Source organism: Hyperolius riggenbachi, chromosome 9 (genome assembly GCF_040937935.1).
Source record: "Hyperolius riggenbachi isolate aHypRig1 chromosome 9, aHypRig1.pri, whole genome shotgun sequence".
NCBI classification, from domain to species: Eukaryota; Metazoa; Chordata; class Amphibia; order Anura; family Hyperoliidae; genus Hyperolius; species Hyperolius riggenbachi.
Window position 1 is genome coordinate 163,752,251 of NC_090654.1, and position 22,749 is coordinate 163,774,999.

Consider the following 22,749-nt stretch of genomic DNA (forward strand, 5'->3'; position numbering starts at 1 on the left):
CCACAATGCTTTTGCCTTTATGAGTTATGACTGTAGCTGTCAGATTCCTGCAATGCATTGTGGGACTTGTAGTTCCTCAACAGCTGGACCAAGTTTGCCCATGCCTGTTCTAGACCCCCACCTGAATTCCTACAAGCAGCCATTACCTTAATCCCAAAACCAGACAGAGATCCAATGTCAACTAAAAATTACAAACCCATCTCTCTCTTAAATTTAGATTACAAGCTTCTCACTTCCCTACTAGCTGCCAAAATTAAATGGACTCCTCCCATCCCTAGTTCATAGGGACCAGGTAGGGTTTATTCCCACACGCCAAGCATCTGATAATGTAAGAAAGATCCTAAATATCATTCACCATGTACACTCTAAAAATATCCCTACAGCCCTGTTGGCCTTGGACATGGAGAAGGCTTTTGACACCATTCATGGCCCTTCATGCTTGCCATCATCAAAAAATTTGGAATAGACGGCAAATTCTTCCATCTGATCGATAGCCTATACTCCATGCCCTCGGCCACTCTCAAACTCCCCTCTATTCACAACTCTCCAATACAAATAGAAAAAGGCACAAGGCAAGGCTGCCCCATCTCCGGCTCTCTTTGCCCTAATCATGGAGCCTCTGGCCTACACCATTCGACGCTCGACTGATATCCAAGGGATAACCATAGGACATAAAACTTACAAAACAAGTCTTTTTGTTGACGACGTCATCCTAACCCTAACTTTACCACACATCTCTATCCCGTCCTTATTATCCGAAATTAATATCTTTTCCACTATCTCTGGCCTTAAAGAGACTCTGTAACAAATTTTTCAGCCTTATTTCTTCTATCCTATAAGTTCTTATACCTGTTCTAATGTGGTCTGTCTTACTGCAGCCTTTCCTAGTTGCACAGTGGCTGTATTATCTCTGTTATGTAATCTAATCTTCTTTCCTTTGCCGGCTTTGCTGGCCCAGGCAGGAATGTGCTGCTCTGCTGTGATAGGATAGAAGTTATGCACACCCTCTCCATGCCCCCTGCAGGCTCTGTATGAGTCACAGACTGAGCTTCTCTGGGCCTGTCACATGCTGGATAGCAGCCATGTTTTTTGTTTGTAAACACTGCCTAAAACTGGCAATTACAAGCCAGGATTGCAGCAGGGAGTGGCAGAAACAGCAAAGAGGGGCAAAGGAGAACAGAATGAATAGAATGGTATGCTTTTTATTGTAAGAATTTTAGAGTACAGATTCTCTTTAAGCTAAACTTAAACAAATCTAAACTACTCTGTCCAAACATCTCACAATCTACAAGCGCGTCCCTTGCCCAATCCTTAGGCCTTCAACTCCGCACTACATATATTCGATATTTAGGTATTAACCTTTTGAAAGACCCTTCCCAAATGTATAAACAGAATTATCCTCAAGTAATCCAAAAATTGCAATTAGATTTGAATGAATGGTCCAAATTCTCCATATCTCTATCAGGTAGGAGTCGCTCTGTGAAAATGAACGTATTACCAAGGATCATGTATCTCTTCCGTATCCTCCTTATACCTGTGCGCATGACGGACATTCATAACCTACAGAAAGCTTGCCATAAATTCATATGGGCAAGCAGGAGACCCAAGTTTAAGCACATGATCTTAACCAGCCCTAGAACAGAAGGTGGTCTTAACTCGCCTAGATTATCCCTGTACTATTATGCTTCTCAGTTAGCCCAATTAGCAGCAATCAAAGCTTAATCATTAGCTCCCTTATGGGTCCAACTTGAATCAGACATAATGGGCCAATCCACATTGAGAGCACTAATGTGGAGCTCACTGAACCCTCGAAAACAGCCCACAACTATCTCTCCAGTTACGAAACACTCAAGACCATATGGGCGAAATTCAGACTTTCCCTGCAACTTCAATCAAAAACATGTCTAATGACTGAAGTCTTCCAGAACTCTGATTTCGCCCCAGGTCCTAATGCCTTTAAATGGTGGATAGAAAGGGGCTTAATTAAAGTGGGTAATTTTGTCTCTGCATTTAATGTTATGATGTTATCGCAATTCAAGCAAGCCCGAAATCTCCCCTTTACAGAACTCTTTCGCTCATGGCAAATATTTCACTTCTTGTCCAAACTTAGAACTCAAGACTCTTCTATAGAGTATAATAATGGTTCGAGACCTGATGCAAATCTAAGCCGTTAAAGGGAGGCCTCATTTCTATTCTATACCAATCAATCCTTCGCCCCCCCACCACCACCACATTGGAGCCTATAACCCCTGGATATATTAAAAGATGGGAAAAAGACATAGGTTCATCTCTCTCACCTGCCAAGTGGTCTAACTGTTGTCTTACTCTCACAAAGGGTAGCCTTCAATACTCGATACTTGAAACATCTGTTAAGCTACTGTATCGGGCCTACCTAACCCCCCTTCGAATGTCTAAAATAGATCCATCTAAGAATCCTTCATGTTTCAGAGGTTCAGAGAAACAGGCACTATCTGGCACATATGGTGGACTTGTCCCATTGCTGCGACTTTCTGGCAGGAAATATGGCAAAAAGCTCAGTCACTCATCCAAACTAGACTGCCTCTTAATCCATTTGTGGTCCTATTAGGGGACAAACCACCAGGTGTAAGGCATCCACAACACAGGCTTCTGCAATTTATTATGAGCGCTGCCAAGGTTCACTTAGCAGCTTCATGGATGCAACCTTCTCTTTCTACTGCGGCTGTGTACAATAAAGTTACTGCCACTATGATCTGTGAAAACATATTGGCTAAAGTTGAGGACACAATGTTGAACTTTCAGAGGACATGGACTCCTTGGATTACGTCCCTCAATAATCAAGGACTAGGCCCTACATTACTGGCCTAACTTGTAAACATATCTCAAACACTATCCTCCCCTGGCTTCATACCACTCTACTCTGTATTATGATATTTACCTGTTCTGGCATCGTGGCAATCCTGTGTGAACTATTGGTTTGATAAACTGTTCTTTTTCTTTCCTATCATTTTTGGTTTATACTAAAATTCTTTACTCTTTGAATGAGTATACTAACTTGTGATAATTCTTGATTCTCACTAGATATGTTTATATGAAGTTATTCATGCTTGTTATTACTTACCATCTTCATCATCACCCCCAAGGGGACATAAACATTATTGTACGTTCATTTTCTTTTGTGGTTATAAATAAAACGTTTTGAAACTAAATATCCGATCTGCTGCGACGGACGCCATGCATTGCTAAACTTCGTTCACATTATCACATGCCAGTACCCATGTCGCGCCTGAAATGATCGCTCATCACTCGCTGGAAAAACACTAAAGAAAAATCACCTGGTGGGTACGGGCCTTTAGGATACAAGTATACAGAGGAAACACAAAAAGTACACAAATGGAGAAAAAAGGCAGTGGCTGCCAAGGGGTGGGTGGAGGTGACACAGGTGGGTGTGGCCACAGAGCTTTGGAAGACTTTCAAGGGGACCTGAACTCAGAATGTTCTCTCTGCTCTAAACGATACAGTAGAGTGTAGTACCGTGTTAGCCATCAGTAAAAGCAAGAAGTTTTGAATCGGGATGATACCATTTATTGCTAACTTAGAGATAAATAAGAAGTAAGCTTATTTATCTCTAAGTTAGCCAATAAATGGTATCATCCTGATTCAAAACTTCTTGCTGAAAGATACGCTACAGCATAGTAACCTTTAAACAAAAAACATTTCTTTGTTAGAGCTGATACAAATTTAAAAAAAAAAAAATCTGCAGTTTCTACTTCCTGTTTCATGGCAGCAAACATATTGTTAACAGCCTGTGCCTTAAAATGAGCTTATCCGCCATCTTTGCCATGGCAGTCATGTACCACAGGGAGTGATCAAATTACAACTAGCGATTAGACACAAATGAGGGGGAATTAAACCGGCTAAACGCTCTAAATACATACAGGGGGCGTTTCTCTGTTTTCCACCTTTTTTTCTTCTATAAAGTGGACCTGACTCTTGCAAAGGACTTGTCTGTAACATATTCTTTATTGATATTTGAGAATGGTTATAACTAAGATTACATTACATCATAATTATAACTCAAAAATGTGTAAGTCAGTATTTTTGCAAGCTGATTGTTTAATCAGTAGAGCCCTTTCCACTAAGTGTGAATCCGCATTGCAATTATTCACATTGAAACGGAAGCCAATGCATGTCAATGAAGTCATTTCCATTGAATGTGAATTCGCAAATGCAGTGTGATGCAGAATCACACTATGGAAAAATTATGGATTGGATGCTGCAGATTTCTGCAGCACAATTCCGTTTCCCACACGATTGATAGCCACATCTGGACTTCCGCGTTAATCACAGCAAGAATGTGGAAATCTGTCTGTTTTTCTATTATAATGTACTATAATGCATCCAGAAATGTGTGCATTGTTTTTTGCATAGAATTGCCCAAACCGGCAAGTGTGAACATACCATTTAAAGTTTGTCTTTTTCAGTCATTTGTTTTCTTCAAAGGAACAATATCGATTAATATATTTTTTTAACCTGGGATTAAGAGAGTTCCTGAAGTGCTGGTAAATAATGATGTATACATTTCACTTGCTTATCTCTTTTGTTTACTGTATCAAATTCCTTTCACTCTGAAGTGATGGGCAGTCTGCCGTAATCTGATGGCAGAGTGAGACATGAGGGGAGGAGGAATTCCCTCACAGTGCATCTGTTAATCCTGTGTGTGAGAGAAAGCTGAGCTGCCTATGTCCTGTGTCTCTGACTGAAGTGTCTGAAGGGAGCAGAGGAAATGTAACTAGTTATAAACAATTGCAATTGTCTGTGACACCACAGCTTTTCATACTTTCTTTGCTTTCAGAGTGATATTTGAGAAGTGAAATGCATTTTATTGGATTTACAGAAAGTGTGCAATAATTGTTGATATAAAATTAGGTAGATTCATAAATGTGGGCACTGTTGTCATTTTATTGATTCCAAAACCCTTAGAACTAATTATTGGAACTCAAATTGGCTTGGTAAGCTCAGTGACCCCTGACCTACATACACATGTGAATCCAATCATAAGAAAGAGTATTTAAGGGGGTTAACTGCAAGTTTCCCTCCTCTTTTAAGTTTCTCTGAAGGGTAGCAACATGGGGGTCTAAAAACAACTCTCAAATGACCTGAAGACAAAGATAGTTCACCATCATGGTTTAGGGAAGGATACAGAAAGCTGTCTCGAAGATTTCAGCTGTCTGTTTCCACAGTTAGGAACATATTGAGGAAATTGAAGACCACAGGCTCAGTTCAAGTTAAGGCTTGAAGTGGCAGACCAAGAAAAAACTCAGATAAACAGAAGCCACGAATGGTGAGAACAGTCAGAGTCAACCCACAGATAATTTTTTACTAGTACAGAATGCGCCCACCAGCCCAGTAGAAAACATATATGTCAAAAACCAAAACCCAGAGTTCAGAGTGTTCGCTATCAGTTAATCCACAATGGTGTCTTGTTATCAATATGAAGACAGCGCTCCTCTTCTTTAGAATACAGCCTGTAAAATCAGACAAATCTCAACATAGTGCATTACTGCTGGACTTGCGGAAGTAAACACCACCGTGAAAAAAATAGTGCTCCAATCGTGTACCACACACAGTGCAATTTATCCACACGATCCCATTTAAGATTAAAGGCTCACCAGATGCAATCCACCTCAGTTTTCAGGTGGGTCTCTCATGTAAATCAATCAGTCATAGATCTAGCAGCATTACGTTTCCAACGATTTTAATCCAAAGTATCACTTTAAAAAATCACAATAAAAACAAACATAGTGTAAAACCATTTACAAGCTGCCAATGCCCTGCGTTTAGATTGCACTCACGTAACCAGGGTATAATGTGCGCATATCAGGCCTGCTGTCAGCCTTGCGGTGTCACCTCCGCTGCGGTATCGGCGTCCCGTTTTCCGCTGCGGCGTTCCCGCTCGTCCTCAATAGCTAGCCGGCTCCCGTGATTCAATTCACTTCCAGTGACGTCAGGCGCTCCAGGCTCCGCCTTACGCGTTTCGTCCGCCAAGGACTAATCAGAGGCTGACGTCACTGGAGCGTCCGACGTCCTTTATACTTTCTTCCGCATACGTAGGCGCCAACGCGGTCAATTGGCCGCATGGGACCCTCGTGATCACAACTTATGATCACATGTTCTCTTGCTGGAACGCACCGTTCGCTCCAGCGCATGCTCACTTTGTTTACAAGTGGATCATTGGTCCCCAGCCAGCCATGTCTCTCTGTCTAGCGCCATCTACTGGTCTGCTCTATTATTGCACTATTTTATGTAAATACATACAATTAAAATGAATTCATAGTTTAAAATATCAGCTGGATTCACATTCTTCAATGCTGCTACCTCCCTACTTTCTCCCTACATGGCTGGCCACCGACCAATGGACACAATGTGTATGGAGGTGACTCCTGGGCATCCAGTATATTTGCCTTATATAATATAATTCAATTGTTACCTCATATGAAACTCCCCTAAGCACCCTGTGTAGTTCTAATACCTCCGACTAGATATTTAACACAAAGCCCAGTAACATTGCATTCTATTTATATTAATTACATCACCTCTTATGTGTCCCAAAGGCCCTCGTTTACATGTGTGCCAGAAAATCTGGCCACCTACGGGGGAGAAAACTGTGGCCCCCATTAATTCAATATAACCTGTACCCCTAGGGGCTTTACCTCTCCTATGTATCCCTCATTATACTTACCCCCTAGAGTACACATAATGTGGGGTCACGGTTGGGGGTAAGTATAATGAGGGATACATAGGAGGTTATAATGAATTAATGGGGGCCACAGTTTTCTCCCCCGTAGGTGGCCAGATTTTCTGGCACACATGTAAACGAGGGCCTTTGGGACACATAAGAAGTGATGTAATTAATATAAATAGAATGCAATGTTACTGGGCTTTGTGTTAAATATCTAGTCGGAGGTATTAGAACTACACAGGGTGCTTAGGGGAGTTTCATATGAGGTAACAATTGAATTATATTATATAAGGCAAATATACTGGATGCCCAGGAGTCACCTCCATACACATTGTGTCCATTGGTCGGTGGCCAGCCATGTAGGGAGAAAGTAGGGAGGTAGCAGCATTGAAGAATGTGAATCCAGCTGATATTTTAAACTATGAATTCATTTTAATTGTATGTATTTACATAAAATAGTGCAATAATAGAGCAGACCAGTAGATGGCGCTAGACAGAGAGACATGGCTGGCTGGGGACCAATGATCCACTTGTGAACAAAGTGAGCATGCGCTGGAGCGAACGGTGCGTTCCAGCAAGAGAACATGTGATCATAAGTTGTGATCACGAGGGTCCCATGCGGCCAATTGACCGCGTTGGCGCCTACGTATGCGGAAGAAAGTATAAAGGACGTTGGACGCTCCAGTGACGTCAGCCTCTGATGAGTCCTTGGCGGACGAAACGCGTAAGGCGGAGCCTGGAGCGCCTGACGTCACTGGAAGTGAATTGAATCACGGGAGCCGGCTAGCTATTGAGGACGAGCGGGAACGCTGCAGCGGAAAACGGGACGCCGATACCGCAGCGGAGGTGACACCGCAAGGCTGACAGCAGGCCTGATATGCGCACATTATACCCTGGTTACGTGAGTGCAATCTAAACGCAGGGCATTGGCAGCTTGTAAATGGTTTTACACTATGTTTGTTTTTATTGTGATTTTTTAAAGTGATACTTTGGATTAAAATCGTTGGAAACGTAATGCTGCTAGATCTATGACTGATTGATTTACATGAGAGACCCACCTGAAAACTGAGGTGGATTGCATCTGGTGAGCCTTTAATCTTAAATGGGATCGTGTGGATAAATTGCACTGTGTGTGGTACACGATTGGAGCACTATTTTTTTCACGGTGGTGTTTACTTCCGCAAGTCCAGCAGTAATGCACTATGTTGAGATTTGTCTGATTTTACAGGCTGTATTCTAAAGAAGAGGAGCGCTGTCTTCATATTGATAACAACCCACAGATAAGCACCAAAGACCTACAACATCATTGTGCTGCAGATGGAATCACTGTGCATCATTCAACCATTTGGTGCACTTTACACAATGAGATGCTGTATGTGAGAGTGATGCAGAGGAAACCTTTTCTCTGCCCACAGCAGAAACAGAGCCGCTTAGGGTATGCTAAAGCACATTTGGACAAGCCAGCTTCATTTTGGAATAAGGTGCTGTGGACTGATGAAACTAAAATTGAGATTATTTGGGCATAACAAGGGGTGTTATGCATGGAGGAAAAACAACACAGCATTCCAAGAAAAACACCTGCTACCTACAGTAAAATATGGTCGTGGTTCCATCATGCTGCGGGGCTGTGTGGCGAGTGCAGGGACTGGGAATCTTATCAAAGTTGAGGGACGCATGGATTCCACTCAGTATCAGCATAGTCTGGAGACCAATGTCCAGGAATCGGTGACAAAGCTGAAGGTGTCCCAGGGCTGGATCTTTCAACAAGACAATGACCCTAAACACTGCTCAAAGTCCACTAAGGCATTCATGCAGAGGAACAAGTACAAGGTTCTAGAATAGCCATCTCAGTCCCCAGACCTGAATATAATTGAAAATCTGTGGTGTGAGTTAAAGAGAACTGTCCATGCTCGGAAGCCATCAAACCTGAATGAACTAGAGATGTTTTGCAAAGAAGAATGGTCCAAAATACCTTCAATCAGAATCCAGACTCTCATTGAAACCTACAGTAAGCGTTTAGAGGCTGTGATTTCTGCAAAAGGAGGATCTACTAAATATTGATTTCATTTCGTAATATGCGTAATATGTTGGCGCTTTATAAATACAATAAATAATAATAATAATAATTTCTTTTTTGTGGTGCCCAAATTTATGCACCTGCCTAATTTTGTTTAAACAATTATTGCACGCTTTCTGTAAATCCAATAAACTTAATTTCACTTCTCAAATATAACTCTGTGTGTCTCCTATATGATATATTTAACTGACTTTTTTTATCGCAACAACCAATGATTTATACAGGAAAATCGTGAAAATTAACAAGGTTGCCCAAAGTTTCGCATCCCACTGTACACTGAAATCAAAACATGGACAGTGCAATACATCTGTTATGCATCTGTTATTTTCCTAGCATAGTATGGCTAATAGTTGCTCTTTAACCCTCCTGGCGGTAACCCCGACCTACACTCGGGGTAGCCACCACAGAGGATTTCTCTTTGTATCTAGCACTTTGCTAGCTACCATTGTCCCCCAAGTCCCGCAGTTCTTTTGATTGCCCCCGATCGCCATTATACGTAACCACCCCCCCCCCCCCCCCCCCCGCATCCCGTGATGGGGCAGCCTCTCCAATCAGCTTCAGGCTTCGCTATGGGGAGGATCGGGATTGCAGATGACGTCATGTCCGATCGTCGCCATAGCGACGACTAAAGCTCATTGGAGAGGCTGCGGCTCTTGCGGGATCGCAGCTAGGTATCATATAGCGGCGGCGATCGGGGGGATCAGAAGGGTGCGGGGGACTTGGGGGACAATGGTAGCTAGCCTAGTAGGCCTGAACAATTTTAGGAAGAAATTGCGATTTCGATTCTGTACATGAGTTTTGCTATGATTATATATATATATCCCCTACCTCTACATATATCTAGCTGAGTTCCTATCTTTACACTGCTCAGTACTGTGTGACATGACAGCAGTGACTCGCCATGCAACCGATCAGTGCTCAGGGAAGATGATGAGTGTAATAGTTGTGCGGTTGTGTGATTAGTAAAAGCTGTCCAGCCAGCAGCAGCGAGGTGACATTTTCAGTGTCAATCACTGTCACTCTTTTCGGCTCTCTGTCGGCTCTTTTCATCTTCCGGGGGTAGAGGCGGGACTAGCCGTCCTTCCCCCGTCTGCCCCATTCCCCAGCCTGACTGTCATCCTGAGAGGGGAGGGGGCATGGTCCTCCTCTCCAGCATGTACAGGGGAATGTTTCTGTTTTGTTTACACACATAACTGAGGAGGGAGCAGAGCATGTATCAGCGGCAGAGAAAACCTCAGCAAAACCGCAGCTCTGACGATCTGAAGATAGTCTTACCCTTGATCACGATTTTCGGTTTAAAACTGAAAATTGTTCAGCCCTATAGCCTAGTGCAAGCTACAAAGGCTAAAGCAAATTTAATTCAAAAAATTCCTCCCGCGGACGCAGCCTCAGAAACTGCGTACCACCACTTTAACCAGGGTTAAAGCTTTTTACCTCTGATATTTAACATGAAAAGTAGGAACATGTTTACACAGCTACTTAGACATTATTTGCACATTGTCATTTTAGAACACTTAGTTTGATAGTGTTCCTTTAACAATTTATGCCTCCTGGATGTGATTGTCACGTCCAGGCGGTTGCTGTTGCGCTGCTCCACACTCCCGTGCGTGCCCGTGTTAGCCCGGAGATCAATGAATGGGACCATAGTTCCTATTCATTGATCTAAGTCCCCGTTAGAAAGACCGACGGCTTCTTATCAGAAACCGCCGTCTTTCTGATATAAAAAAAACGTTTCCCGTCCTTATGCTTTCCGGAAGCAAAGGTGCTCGCTTCCAGGACAAAAATTTTGACTGTGGCCATCTTGTGCCAAATAGTAAAACTACATCTACATACATTTTTTTAATGAAATAAACACACATTATTACATTTAAAATTAACTGTTTACCTCCCACACCAAAATTACCCAAATAAAATGTTGGAAAAAAATTACAAGCTTGTGAATATTGATGGACGCAAAACTGAAAAAATGCACCTTTATTTCCAAATAAAATATTGGTGCCATACATTGTGATAGGGACACACTTTAAATGGTGTAATAACCGGCACAAATGGGCAAATAAAATACATAGCTTTTAATTATGGTAGCATGTATTATGTTAAAGCTATAATGCCAGAAAACTGAGAAATAATGCATTTTTTCCATTTTTTTCTTAATATTCCTGTGAAAATGCATTTAAAAAAAAATAATGCTTAGCAAAATGTACCACCCAAAGAAAGCCTAATTGGTGGTGGAAAAAAAAGATACAGATCAATTGATTATGATAATTAAGATCATTTGATTATGATAATTAGTGATACAGTTATTGGCAAATGAATGGCATGTGAAGATTGCTCGGATGCATACGGTGAAAAATACCCGCGGGCTGAAATGGTTAAAGGATACCCGAGGTGACATGTGACATAATGAGATAGGCATGTGTATGTACAGTGCCTAGCACACAAATAACTGTGCTGCGTTCCTTTTTTGTCTTTTTCTGCCTGAAAGATTTAAACATTAAGTATGTAAGTGGCACTTCCTGTCTGAGTCAGGACTGAGTCAGACTACAGTGTGACCCTCACTGATAAGAATTTAAAACTATAAAACACTTATAAGTCCCACCATGTGACAAAAGTAGATTGCTTATTCTGAATACAAGTAAGGTTTTATTAGTATACAGTACATGTTTATAATTCATCAACCACTGCTTAGAAAAATGACATCTTTATTGCTTACTATGGACAAAGCCTAACATTCCTCTCCCGTTGCTGTATATAGAGGAGCACAGCTGTGGATTATTGCATGGGCGGTGCTGCCTTCTGCTTTCACTTACTGGGCAGCGCACATTGTGTGCGAGCATATGAACATGCTTAGAGCTGAGCAGAAGCAGCCAAGGATTCAGCTGAAGGCTTCCTTCAGTAAACAAGTTAGTTTGCATTTAATTTAGAGGCATGGTAATTTGTGTCAAGCACTATTTGCATTTCCAGTTCATTAAGTAATGTCACCTTGACATCAGCTTCCAAGTGCCTTGTGTTTGCAGAGAGCCTTGTGGTCAATGATGATGGGGCAGCTTCTGTTTAATGAGTGCATGTTCATTGCAAACATGATACAGAAAACTGCCAGGCACCCATTCGGATATGGGAAAGCACATACATTTTTGCGATAAATCAAAAGGAACTAAAACGCTCAACACCGAACGCACTGAAAAACACTGAACTATGTACTCTGTACAGCATTGCGGAAAACATCAGAGCTATAGAAATACAACATAAATACACAAAATTGCCTTCTTAAAGTGGACCTTTACTGAAGCTGCTATTAACAACTAAAATGGTTAAGAAGATGCATATTATTGTAACGATGCAAGGTTATGCAAATTGTGTATGCAAAAAAAGGGGGGTAAGAACACTGGCACTACGGAGCAGGGACCCCAGCTTCTGTTGTGTCGCCCCGTGTGCTGTACTATAGCTGCAGCCTGCTCTGGCCTCAGAATGAAAGAATGATTTGATGCCACGGAAGACGGAAATCCGGCACTGCTGTTAAAGCTTTATTCAAATTAGCATTGCATAACATGTACATGGTATGACACACCTGTACCTCTCACACACGGATGGCGGTGGGTGCAGGGCACTGATCTATACCTGACGGCCATTTCACTCCATGGGAGCTTCTTCAGAGGCAAATAGTCCGCCTAATTATGCATACAAATTTTTGTAGCTTGTAAATGGATGAATCATATCTCGCCAAGGTGGAATTCAATTGATCAATTTTCAAGCTGCATACATTTGCATTATTCTGCAATTCTGATTTGTATCTCATTGACGAATCTGGTTGTAAAATATGTGAATTGCTTGGATAGCACATTGATCTCCTAGCTTCTGCAGATTCAGTCCGACTCATGCAAATAATGTAGGTACAGGTCAGCACTGTGACGACAGAGAACCTAATCTTCATACTCCTCCTGGAGTATGATTGTATGACTGTTCACAACAACACACCAGATCGTTCAGGACATATCCCGAAAACAAGGAACAAATCCCCATTTATAGGACAGTGGAAAGAGCAAATAACTTTTAACACCTCTGTTGCAACCTACACATCCACATACTACTGTATCATAGAGACCGCCTCAAACTGGGCACACATTTAAAGTGGACATGAACTCTTGCAGAGGACACAAGGAAAACATAACAGAAATGCACCCTGTATGTATTTAAAGAGTTTAGCCTGTGTAATTCCCCCTAATTTGTGTCTAATCACTATTTGTAATTTGATTCCTCCCCGTGTCACATGACTGTCTATGGCAGATAAGCCCTTGAGTGAGCACTTGAAAGCACAGGCTGTAAACAATATGTCTGCTTCCATGAATCAGGAAGTAGAAACTGTGCAGATTTATTTTAGTATTTGTATCCTAGCTGAAACACAGAAATGTTTTTTGTTTTAAGGTTACTATGCTGTTGTGTATCTTTTAGAGCAGAAAGGAGTTCTGAGTTCAGGTCCACTTTAAGCTATATTTACACTCCTGCTCTGCTCTCGGCCAGAGTACTGCTCTATGGAGAGGAAAGGGAAGCAGACAAGTGACCGGCACCACATTGATAGCATTGTTTAAAATTCCTGCAAAAGACACCAGCCAAGAATGTTCCCTCTTGGTGGATTGCTACAGGGAGGCCAAGGACTTTTGGGGGTGCCCCAATACAGATCTTGGGTGGCTGAAGTAAGCAGGAGAAGGTCAAAAGGGTACTAGTTAGAAAGCCCAAAAACCATTATAAATTCTGGTTAATTTAGCTGTGTTAACTCCTACTTTTAAGAATTACTAATACAAATTATAAAAAATACTAAAGTATTAGTAATACTTTAGTTGGGCAGAAGTTCTGGGATCCTACCTCTTTCAGCTCCTGAGCCAGAGAAAGGACACGCTCATTTTCAGACAGAGTGTTGGCAACAACGTTTCGGGATTGCTTCAGCTCGGTCTGCAATTCAAGGACTTTTTTCATGTAATATTCTTCCTTAGTGGCAGATTCCTGTATCAGCGTTTCTTCTCGGCTCTCCCCATCTGCTGCTACCTTCTTATGGTTACTGTGCGCTTGTCCAAATGCCTGTGGAATAGAGATAGGACAATTTACACAAACGTTTACAGACATAGAAACCACTGGATTATAATGCCAGTGTGACATGAGAAACACAACATTTAAAGAGACTCTGTAACAAATTGTTTATCTTTATTTCTTCTATGCTATAAGTTCCTATGCCTTTTCTAATGTGGTCTGGCTTACTGCAGCTTTTCCTAATTGCACAGTAGCTGTGTTATCTCTGTTATATGATCTAATCTTCTCTCTATAGTCGGCACAGTCAGGCTGAGGCAGTCAGACTGGAATGTGCAGGGCTGCTTGTGATTAGCTAGAAGCTGTACACACCCCCTGCAGGCTCTGTGTGACTAACACACTCTGCTTAGCTGAGCCTATTAGAAGCTGGTTAGTTTGTTTGTAAACACTGCCTAAAACTGGCAATTACAAGCCAGGTTTGCAGCAGAGAATGGCAGAAACAGCACAGAGGGGACCAGGAGCACATAATGAATAGAATGGTATGCTTTTTATTGTAAGAATTTCAGAGTACAGATTCTCTTTAAAGTTGGAGTCTTTATGTTTGGGATTCTCTACAGTCTGCTAAAGTCTCTGTTTACTAAAAAGTGAAGATCCACGTGTTGCAGAAGAAGAAGCTCCTAACTGCACAGTCTCCCTCCAGTCCAAGAGAGAAAGACATTTTGTTTCCTAGTGAGTTAAGCTACAAAAGGATGAAACTCAGCCATGCCGGCCAATAAGGACTGCTTCACAACCAAACACCAACTTCCAACCCCCCCCCCCCCCCACCGCACACAGGTCTTTAGCAATGCCTGACTAAACACCCAGTGTATTGTTCTCCTACACACCCTTCCCGTCGGTAGTTGCTCCATAATAACAGACATGCCCAGTGACAGGTGTTTACTGAACTTGGCCCTGAGGTAGATAATTTTCAAGACAAATAACCTTTATATTGTGCTTTTCTCCTGGAGGAATCAAAGCGCTTGAGCTGCAGCCACTAGGACGTGCTCAGTAGGCAGTAGCAGTGTTAGGTTGTCTAGCCCAACGACTTCTTACTGAATAGGTGCTGGCTTACTGAACAGGAAGAACCGAGGTTAAAACCCAGGTCTTCTGTGTCAGAGACAGAGCCCTTAACACTATCCAGCCACCACCATTTTCAGGCAACCTAAAAGATCTATGGTTGACAAGCATTGTGAACTGAAAATACACTTTAGAGTTACCCAGTGTCCAATTTGGGCTTGTTGAATTAATGTATATTATAAATCAGACTTGTCTGTCTGTTTTCTTCTTTGCGGACTGCAGGTTTTCCAATTCTTGATTTCACTGCCTTCCTCAGTGTATATGAGTGATTGTATGGTTTGTTCAGGGTCTATCACTTTATAAAGCAGTTTGAGAATATGACTGGTTGCTGTTGGTAACTGACCCTTGTCACACTGGGTATCCTGGGTTGCAGTTCTATCCCTTTATTTTCTAAGTAAATACTGGTGTCGTTAGTTCTGTCACCAATATCCCATGGCTGGACATTGTGATAATTAGTTACTGGAAGCAAACCGGAAGGCAGGAAGTGGCTTGCACAATTAGTCTCACTTTACATTTAAACTGCCTTTTATTGTATATACTGTATATTCTGGCGTATAATGCTGGGTTTACACCATACAATTTTCTGTTAAGATTCTTCTGATATGCTGCGGATCGACCAGCTGATCCGGCCAGCTGATAATAATTAGCTGGCCCGATCATGCCGCTCGATTCCCGCCTGCGGACAATGGCAGGGAATCAAGCGCTGATAAGGAAGCGCCGGCGGGGGCGAGCGGTATTCGATCCGCGCGGGCGAGCGGGGACGCGGCTGGGGTCGAGCCGCCGGTCGACCCGTGTATCCCCAGCAATAGATTTTCTGTTAAGCCAGGTCTACACGTGTCGATCTTACTTATCAATCGAGCCGCAGATGCGGCTCGATTGATAAGATCCGACAGGTCCGATCTCGCCGCGGCCGATTCCCCGCTCGACCCCCGCGAGCGGACAATAGCGGGGAATCGAGCAGAAGGTAAGCGGCGCCGGCGGGGATGAGCGGGTATCGAATCCGACGCATGCACGGACGCGCGGGGATGCGGAAGAGTCGATCCGGCGGCTAATCGAGCCGCCGGATCGCTCCGTCTAGATGGGGCTTTAGAATGCATAATTAGATTATTTTCTGTAGAGAATGGTCATTATCTCTGGTGCATTGACTTCTGTTTATCTCCTGCTGAGTAGAACAATGCCTAATTGCTAGGCAGATAGATCGTAAGATAGATACATTTCCAACATGTTGAACTTTATCTATCTGGCAGGTAAATCTAATGCTGGGAATACACGAAGCGATCCGGCGGCTTGATTAGCCGCCGGATTGACTCCCGCTGTGTCCCCGCAGGCGCCCGGATCGATTCCCGCTCGTCCCCGCGGGCACTTCTTATCTTCTCTTTGTTTCTCTTCCATTGTCCGCCCGCGGGGATAGAGCGCTGAATCGATCCGCCGCGTGATCGGACACGTCGGAAATTATCAATCGAGCCATCAGCGGCTCGACTGATAAGAAAAAAATGCAGTGTATGCCCAGCATAACAGAAAATTGTATGGTGTAAACCCAGCATAAGACTTTTTAACCCTTGAAAATCTTCAGAAGAGTCAGGGGTCGTCTTATACGCCGGGTGATGTGCCCTATCCTGTTACCGACTCTCAGATCTCGCTGCTGAGGACTGTAGTGAAGCGGCGCAGGCGCACATGTGTAAGATCTGAGAGGCAGAGAAGGAGGTAAATAGGATACAAGGTTGGGCAAGAAGGGTGAAAGAGGCATGTTTAATGGGCACAGCACGATATATTCTTCCATACTGCTCTGATAAACAGGTAGACAAGGAGAGCTGACCAATCCAACCAGTCAGTCGCCTATATACAGTTATAAACTGGGTACCACATACTGTGCAGCACCAGTATCTGTTCATACATAGCATCAGTAGACTATGTTTTTTTAATTTTTATTTGGTGTGCGTTGGAAGAGGGGTAGTCTTATACGGTGAGTATATCCCCAAACACTATATTTTAACTGTAAAAGTTGGGGGGTTGTTTTATACGCCGGAATATATGGTATTTGAAGAAAGACAACAAGCAAGGTGAGGCGCAAGCATAGAATAGCAACAACCTGCATAAAGTTTTCACAGGTTTGCATGTGCATCTGAGTGCGTGTCATAAGCGGCTTGCTGTATCCATCCATGGGCTGGTGCACACCGAGCGGCTTTTTCAGCGTTTCTGCAGCCGCTTGCGGCTGCGGATACGCTTGGTCAATGTATCTCAATGGGGTGGTTCACACCACAGCGGGAGGCATTTTGCAGAAACGCATACTCCTGGGGTGAGGCATTTTTTGGATTGTGGATGCGGTTCTGCCTCAATGTTAAGTATAGGAAACACGCAAACCGCTCTGAAAAACGGCAGTTCAGAGCGGTTTTGCATGCGTTTTTGTTACAGAAGCTGTTCAGTAACAGCTTTACTGTAACAATATCTGAAATCTACTACACCAAAAACGCTTCACAAAACCGCAAAATGCTAGGTGAAATGCTACAGAAAAATAACAAAAAGCTTTTCAAAATCTGCTAGCATTTTGCGGATCTGCTAGCGTTTTTTGGTGTGCACCAGGCCTATAAGTTGCTACCTGCATGGTGTGTCAGAGACTTTAATACAAAGTGCACTTAACATTTGTCAGGAACACAACCATTGAGTTACATTATTTAGCAACCAAACAGCAGCAGATTCTAGTAGATTGAGGTGCAATTATGTGTTTGCTTGGTATACGTGTGAACTAACCATCCATGTGAAGTTGGTCAAAATGTGGTGTATGCAGATTGAGTCTAGAGTTGAAGGTCAGTATGAAGGACACAGAGCCTAGTCAGTCTGAAATCACAGAGCCTTGTGTTCAGCATGTCCGATCACCATGTCTTTATCAGCAGCATGACCTATCTTGGATGTAGTAACAATAATGCAATTATTAGACGTACTGACAGAAAAGTGAATATCTGCTGTCCTGTGACATTCAATGGCCACCACTTTGCGCAGTAATCAGATTTCATTTGATATGAGATAAGAAATCAGTGAAAATGAGATCGGCTATCAAGACACATTCCGCGGGGAGAGCTCTGGGGAAATTAAAAAGAATCACATTTCAGACGGGGAGTAAAGGACCATCTGCACCAGGGACCCTACAAATCAGTTTCTTCTGCACAAAGCAGCTTAAAGATCTACTAATACACCAAGTCTGTCTGAATGTATAGAAATCTCAAAGCCCCCCCTCTCCAGCCAACATGATTACAAGTGCAGCACTGTACTAATCCATTATGGACTAAACAAACCTTAATTAACAGCAGATACTCCGTCTAATAAAGTGGTTAAAGCTAGACTGCAATAAACAGTGATTAAACGGGGGGAAAAATGTATTATTGAAAGTAGATTGTACATTTTTTTGCCCTAAAGGCATTTTTGTAACCCATTTCAGTCTGTAGCCATGGTCATACTAGGAAAACTAAAATTTTGCTCACTTCAACCATGACAAAAACAGTACAATCATGTGGTCTCCCAGCAATTATTTGATGGGCTCTTCCAACATTCACACATTCTTCCACTATGGTAAACTCCATGACCAGGAGGCCTACCAGCCAGGAACCAAACAAGTGACATTGCCATGATTTCCCCTACCAATCAGGGCTGTGGAGTTGGTACAAAAATCTTTGACTCCAACTCAGACTCCTCAGTTTATGAAACCACCGACTCCAACTCTGACTCCGGGTACCCAAAATGGCTCCGACTCCTTAGTCTAATACTTACCAGGGCTGTGGATTTTGTACAAAATCATCTGACTCCTCAGTTTGTGAAATCACAGACTCCGACTCCAACTCTGACTCCGGGTACTCAAAATTGCTCCGACTCCTCGACTCCGACTCCACAGCCCTACTACCAATAACAAATTCAGCAACAACACAGTTAATAAATTAGATGTACTGTACAGCAGGCTAAAACAAACAAAGAAATAACACAAGAGCATGAAAAAAAAGCACAAATGCTAGTTTGTAATGATTTAATATGTGACTCAAGCTTGTCCTTTCAAGTAGCTTTGTCTCTGCTCTACAACTTGTAGGAACATTTTTACATAAGATACATACGTAACCCATAACATTCTGAATAAAGAGAAGCACTTGATGGAGCTGTTATAGTGTTAGGCTTGTAGCACTATCAGATATCAAATTATTTATGTACTGGCAGCTTTATAAAATGAGGACTTTAGCCACAAGCTAGAACCACACTCATTTTCATGCATGACAAATTATTTTTTAATTTTCCTTTAAAAAGATGAAGGTGTGAAGGAGTAGTCTGAGTGATTTCAGAAACGTGTGCGGGAAGAAGGTGTCCTGCAGTATTACGCTCAACTCACCCAGGAGGCAAATATGAAAATTGGATTTTGGACTGTGTAGCACCATTTTTCAGGCTGCCTAAAGCAACAGAGTAAATTATTTTATTATGTTCTGGGTTTCGCTAGTCCTGGGACTTTCCTAGCCGGCGTGTTCTCAGGTGTGTGACACCAAAATAATATAATTTATAATCATTTAGAGAACGCGCAATAAAATCTTTATCTTAAGAATGCAATAGCTGTGCAGCAGCTAAAGATGGAACTACTGTACACATAGTTGGAATTTGAACCTGGGACTCTGCAGCTGCTTGGGGAGAGCCCTAACCACTTAACAGCCATGCTATATTTGAATGTGGTCCAGTGTGGGCAGCAGTCTTCGGCAGAAAGGATTCTTTTCAGCTTTAAACCAAAAATTATTTTTGCAATGCTATAAATAATCTGCTACAGGAAGTGCAGGGCATTCATTTTAGACACAGCATGTGTGGTGGTGGCTGTAGGCCTCTAATGCACAAATGTGAGCAGGCAAAATTGTGATTTCCATCAGTGCCGTGATCAACTCACGAGAGTCCAGCAAGTCTTGCAGGTGTATACATGGATGCCTGATAACAACCAATACTAGCAAAAATTATACAATTGAGAGAAAAAGCTCTGTCTAACATTGAATGTGCAGTTTACAGCAGGATAGAGAGGATTACATGAATAACAGAAAGACAGCATCCTCTTTATGGCCACAGTTCGTGTAGAAAACAATTACCGTAGAACTAAGTTTCATAGACTGTACATGGTCGTTTTGACTTTCTCTTGAGGCAACCTGAATTCTCAGTGTGGACAGAGGAGATGAAAATAAATATTGAGATGACAATCCCTACCACTAGAAAATAGTGATCGTCATGGAGAAGCCTTTGATCAGTTTTGTCAGGTGTTAGATATGCAAGTCTCTGATTTGCTAGTCATGGGGCTCGATTCAGTAAACGGTGCTAACCCAGTTAGCACACCTAAAGGCTTTGGGCGTGCTAACTAGGGTGCTAAGTAGTTAGCACATACAAACTACTTAGCACCGTAGTTAGCACATGCAAACTTAGCACAGTAGTTAGCACATGCAAACTACTTAGCACCGTAGTTAGGACATGCAAACTACTACTTAGCACCGTGCTAACTAGGGTGCTAAGCTCCATGGTTAGATACCCCTGGTCTTGCTAATTATGATCTTGTAAAAGATAGAATATTTGGAAATTTAAATTCAATCTGAGCTCTATATATTATGTGACGATCATTATATTATTGTTAACAATACCTCTCATGTTCCACAGTGATAATTGATGCTGAAGCTACTGTTGGAAAAGTTAGGAGGCGCACTGCTACACTGCATAGTCTGTCATATGTTCCTTTTCTTTGTTGAATAAACACTGATTTTTTTTTTAAAAAACTACCGTGCTAAGTAGTTTACATGTGCTAACTACGGTGCTAAGTAGTTTTCATGTGCTAACTACTTAGCACATGCAAAGCATGTTAGCACATGCAAAGTGGCTTTTCACTGGCGTGCTAACACTTAGCACCCTTTTCTGAATCAAGCCCATTATGTGCTGTTTTGTTGTCATCACAGCTAATCAGAGCTTTGCAAATTTATCAGCTGATCAAAAAAAAAAATAAAATCACATGCTTCTCCATGAATTCTCCCAGACACGGCCATCACTACTAGAAAAGATTGTGATTGGATAACCTGGAAGTCACTACACCAACTTCAAATTGGTGCTGGTAGTGTAAATATAATGACGAAAAGTGGCACGTGTCATGAGATTATGGTGAGGTACAGAGGATGGATCACCTACCCCAGAGGTGCCGCCAGGGTGCATCCCCGCTTTTGGCCTCGCTTTGGAGGGGGGGCCTCGCTTTCCGCTGGTGGCTTACCCAGTGCTCTGCGCAGCCCCGGTGCCCTCGCAACTTACATGATGCCAGCGTTCCATCAGCTACTCCTCTCACTGCGCTCTCCTCGCTTTGTCCTGTCTCTGGGCTTGGCTACGCGTCCTGTTGCCATGGTTACCTGGCAGCGCCTGCTAGTAACCACAGTGGTAGGAGCGAAGCTGGGCCCGGCAACATGAGAGAGCGAGGAGAGCGCAGTGAAAGGAGTCGCCAATGGAACACTGGCATGTAAGTTTCTAGTGGCGGCCTGCACCCGGCTTCCTATACCGGGGCACCACCTGTACCTGGCTACCTATACTGGGCACCTACAGCTCACTACCTCCTCTGGGGGCACCACCTGTACCTAGCTAACCTCTACTTGGGGCACCACCTGTACCTAGCAAACCTCTACTGGGGCACCACCTGTACCTGGCTACCTATACTGAGCACCTATAGCTCACTACATATACAAGGGGCACCTGTACCTGGCTAACCTAAACTGGGGCACCACCTGTACCTGGCTACCTATGCCGGGCACCTACAGCTCGCTACCTCCTCTGGGGGCACCACCTGTACCTAACTAACCTCTACTGGGCACCACCTGTACCTGGCTACCTATAATGAGCACCTATAGCTCACTACATATACAGGGGGCACCTGTAACTGGTTAACCTAAACTGGGGCACCACCTGTACCTGGCTAGGACAGGGCAGGAAGACAAGAGGTGACACAGTGGGACCTAGAGGGAGACAAAAGAGGCACAGGGGGAACAGAGGTGACAAAAGAGGCACAAGGAGAATATTTCAAAGTAAAACAATCATGAAAAAAAAATATTTTAATGCATCTTCTACTGTGTTTTTTTAAGATTTTTTTCTGAATACTAAAGAAAATGTGTTCGTGTATACGTTTTTTTATTATAATAAGGTATTGCACTGGCATTACATTTCCACCTCTCTCTCTGTGTCACAGCTGCTGCTTGTGTTCTGTCCAATGACTTGCCATTCAGTACCATCATAATAAATAGCAGCCAAATATAGATTACATTCAGAAAGTGTTTGCCAGCATGGAGGCCTAGTTCACAATACAAACCGCAATCATTAAGCGCTTAGCGATTGCAAGTGATTTTTAAAGGAATGTGCGTCTTTGCACATTCCATTAAGAAGAATTGCTCTAAAAAAGGTACAGTGAGCACGTTTTTTGATTATCTTAAAATTGAAAACTAAAGTGCACCCCCATAGGGAGACACTGCTGTTGCGATTTGCCGATCACCTGACTGAGTGCAATTGCTCCCAACGTGAACGAGCCCTGAGTGGATGCCGATGAAAAAAAAAAATTTCTTGGTAGACGAGATTCCAAATACCAGAGTGTGCTATCCCAAAATTCTTATAGAATACTAGGACTTCACAGTGTTCATGTGAATAAGCATAAAGTAACATGAAAAACAAAAACGAGGACATGCTAAATGATTCAAGAATCTCTGCATGGAAAATCCATGCTGGTTGCTAATGTAACAAAGCAGAAATCCCACAGCATTCCCAACCCTCCCTCAGCAGGAATTTTGCAGAAAATCCTTCA

General features: G+C 42.8%; 1 protein-coding gene across 5 annotated transcripts in view; it reads right to left on the minus strand.

The window, feature by feature from the left end:
- Nucleotides 1–22,749, minus strand: part of BICD2 (BICD cargo adaptor 2) — a 189,486-nt gene that overhangs the window by 82,158 nt on the left and 84,579 nt on the right. For all 5 annotated transcript variants that reach the window (XM_068253643.1, XM_068253644.1, XM_068253642.1 and 2 more), the window contains exon 2: nt 13,659–13,871. In XM_068253643.1, the coding sequence (XP_068109744.1) occupies nt 13,659–13,871 (213 nt within the window). The remainder of the gene's footprint in view (nt 1–13,658; nt 13,872–22,749) is intronic.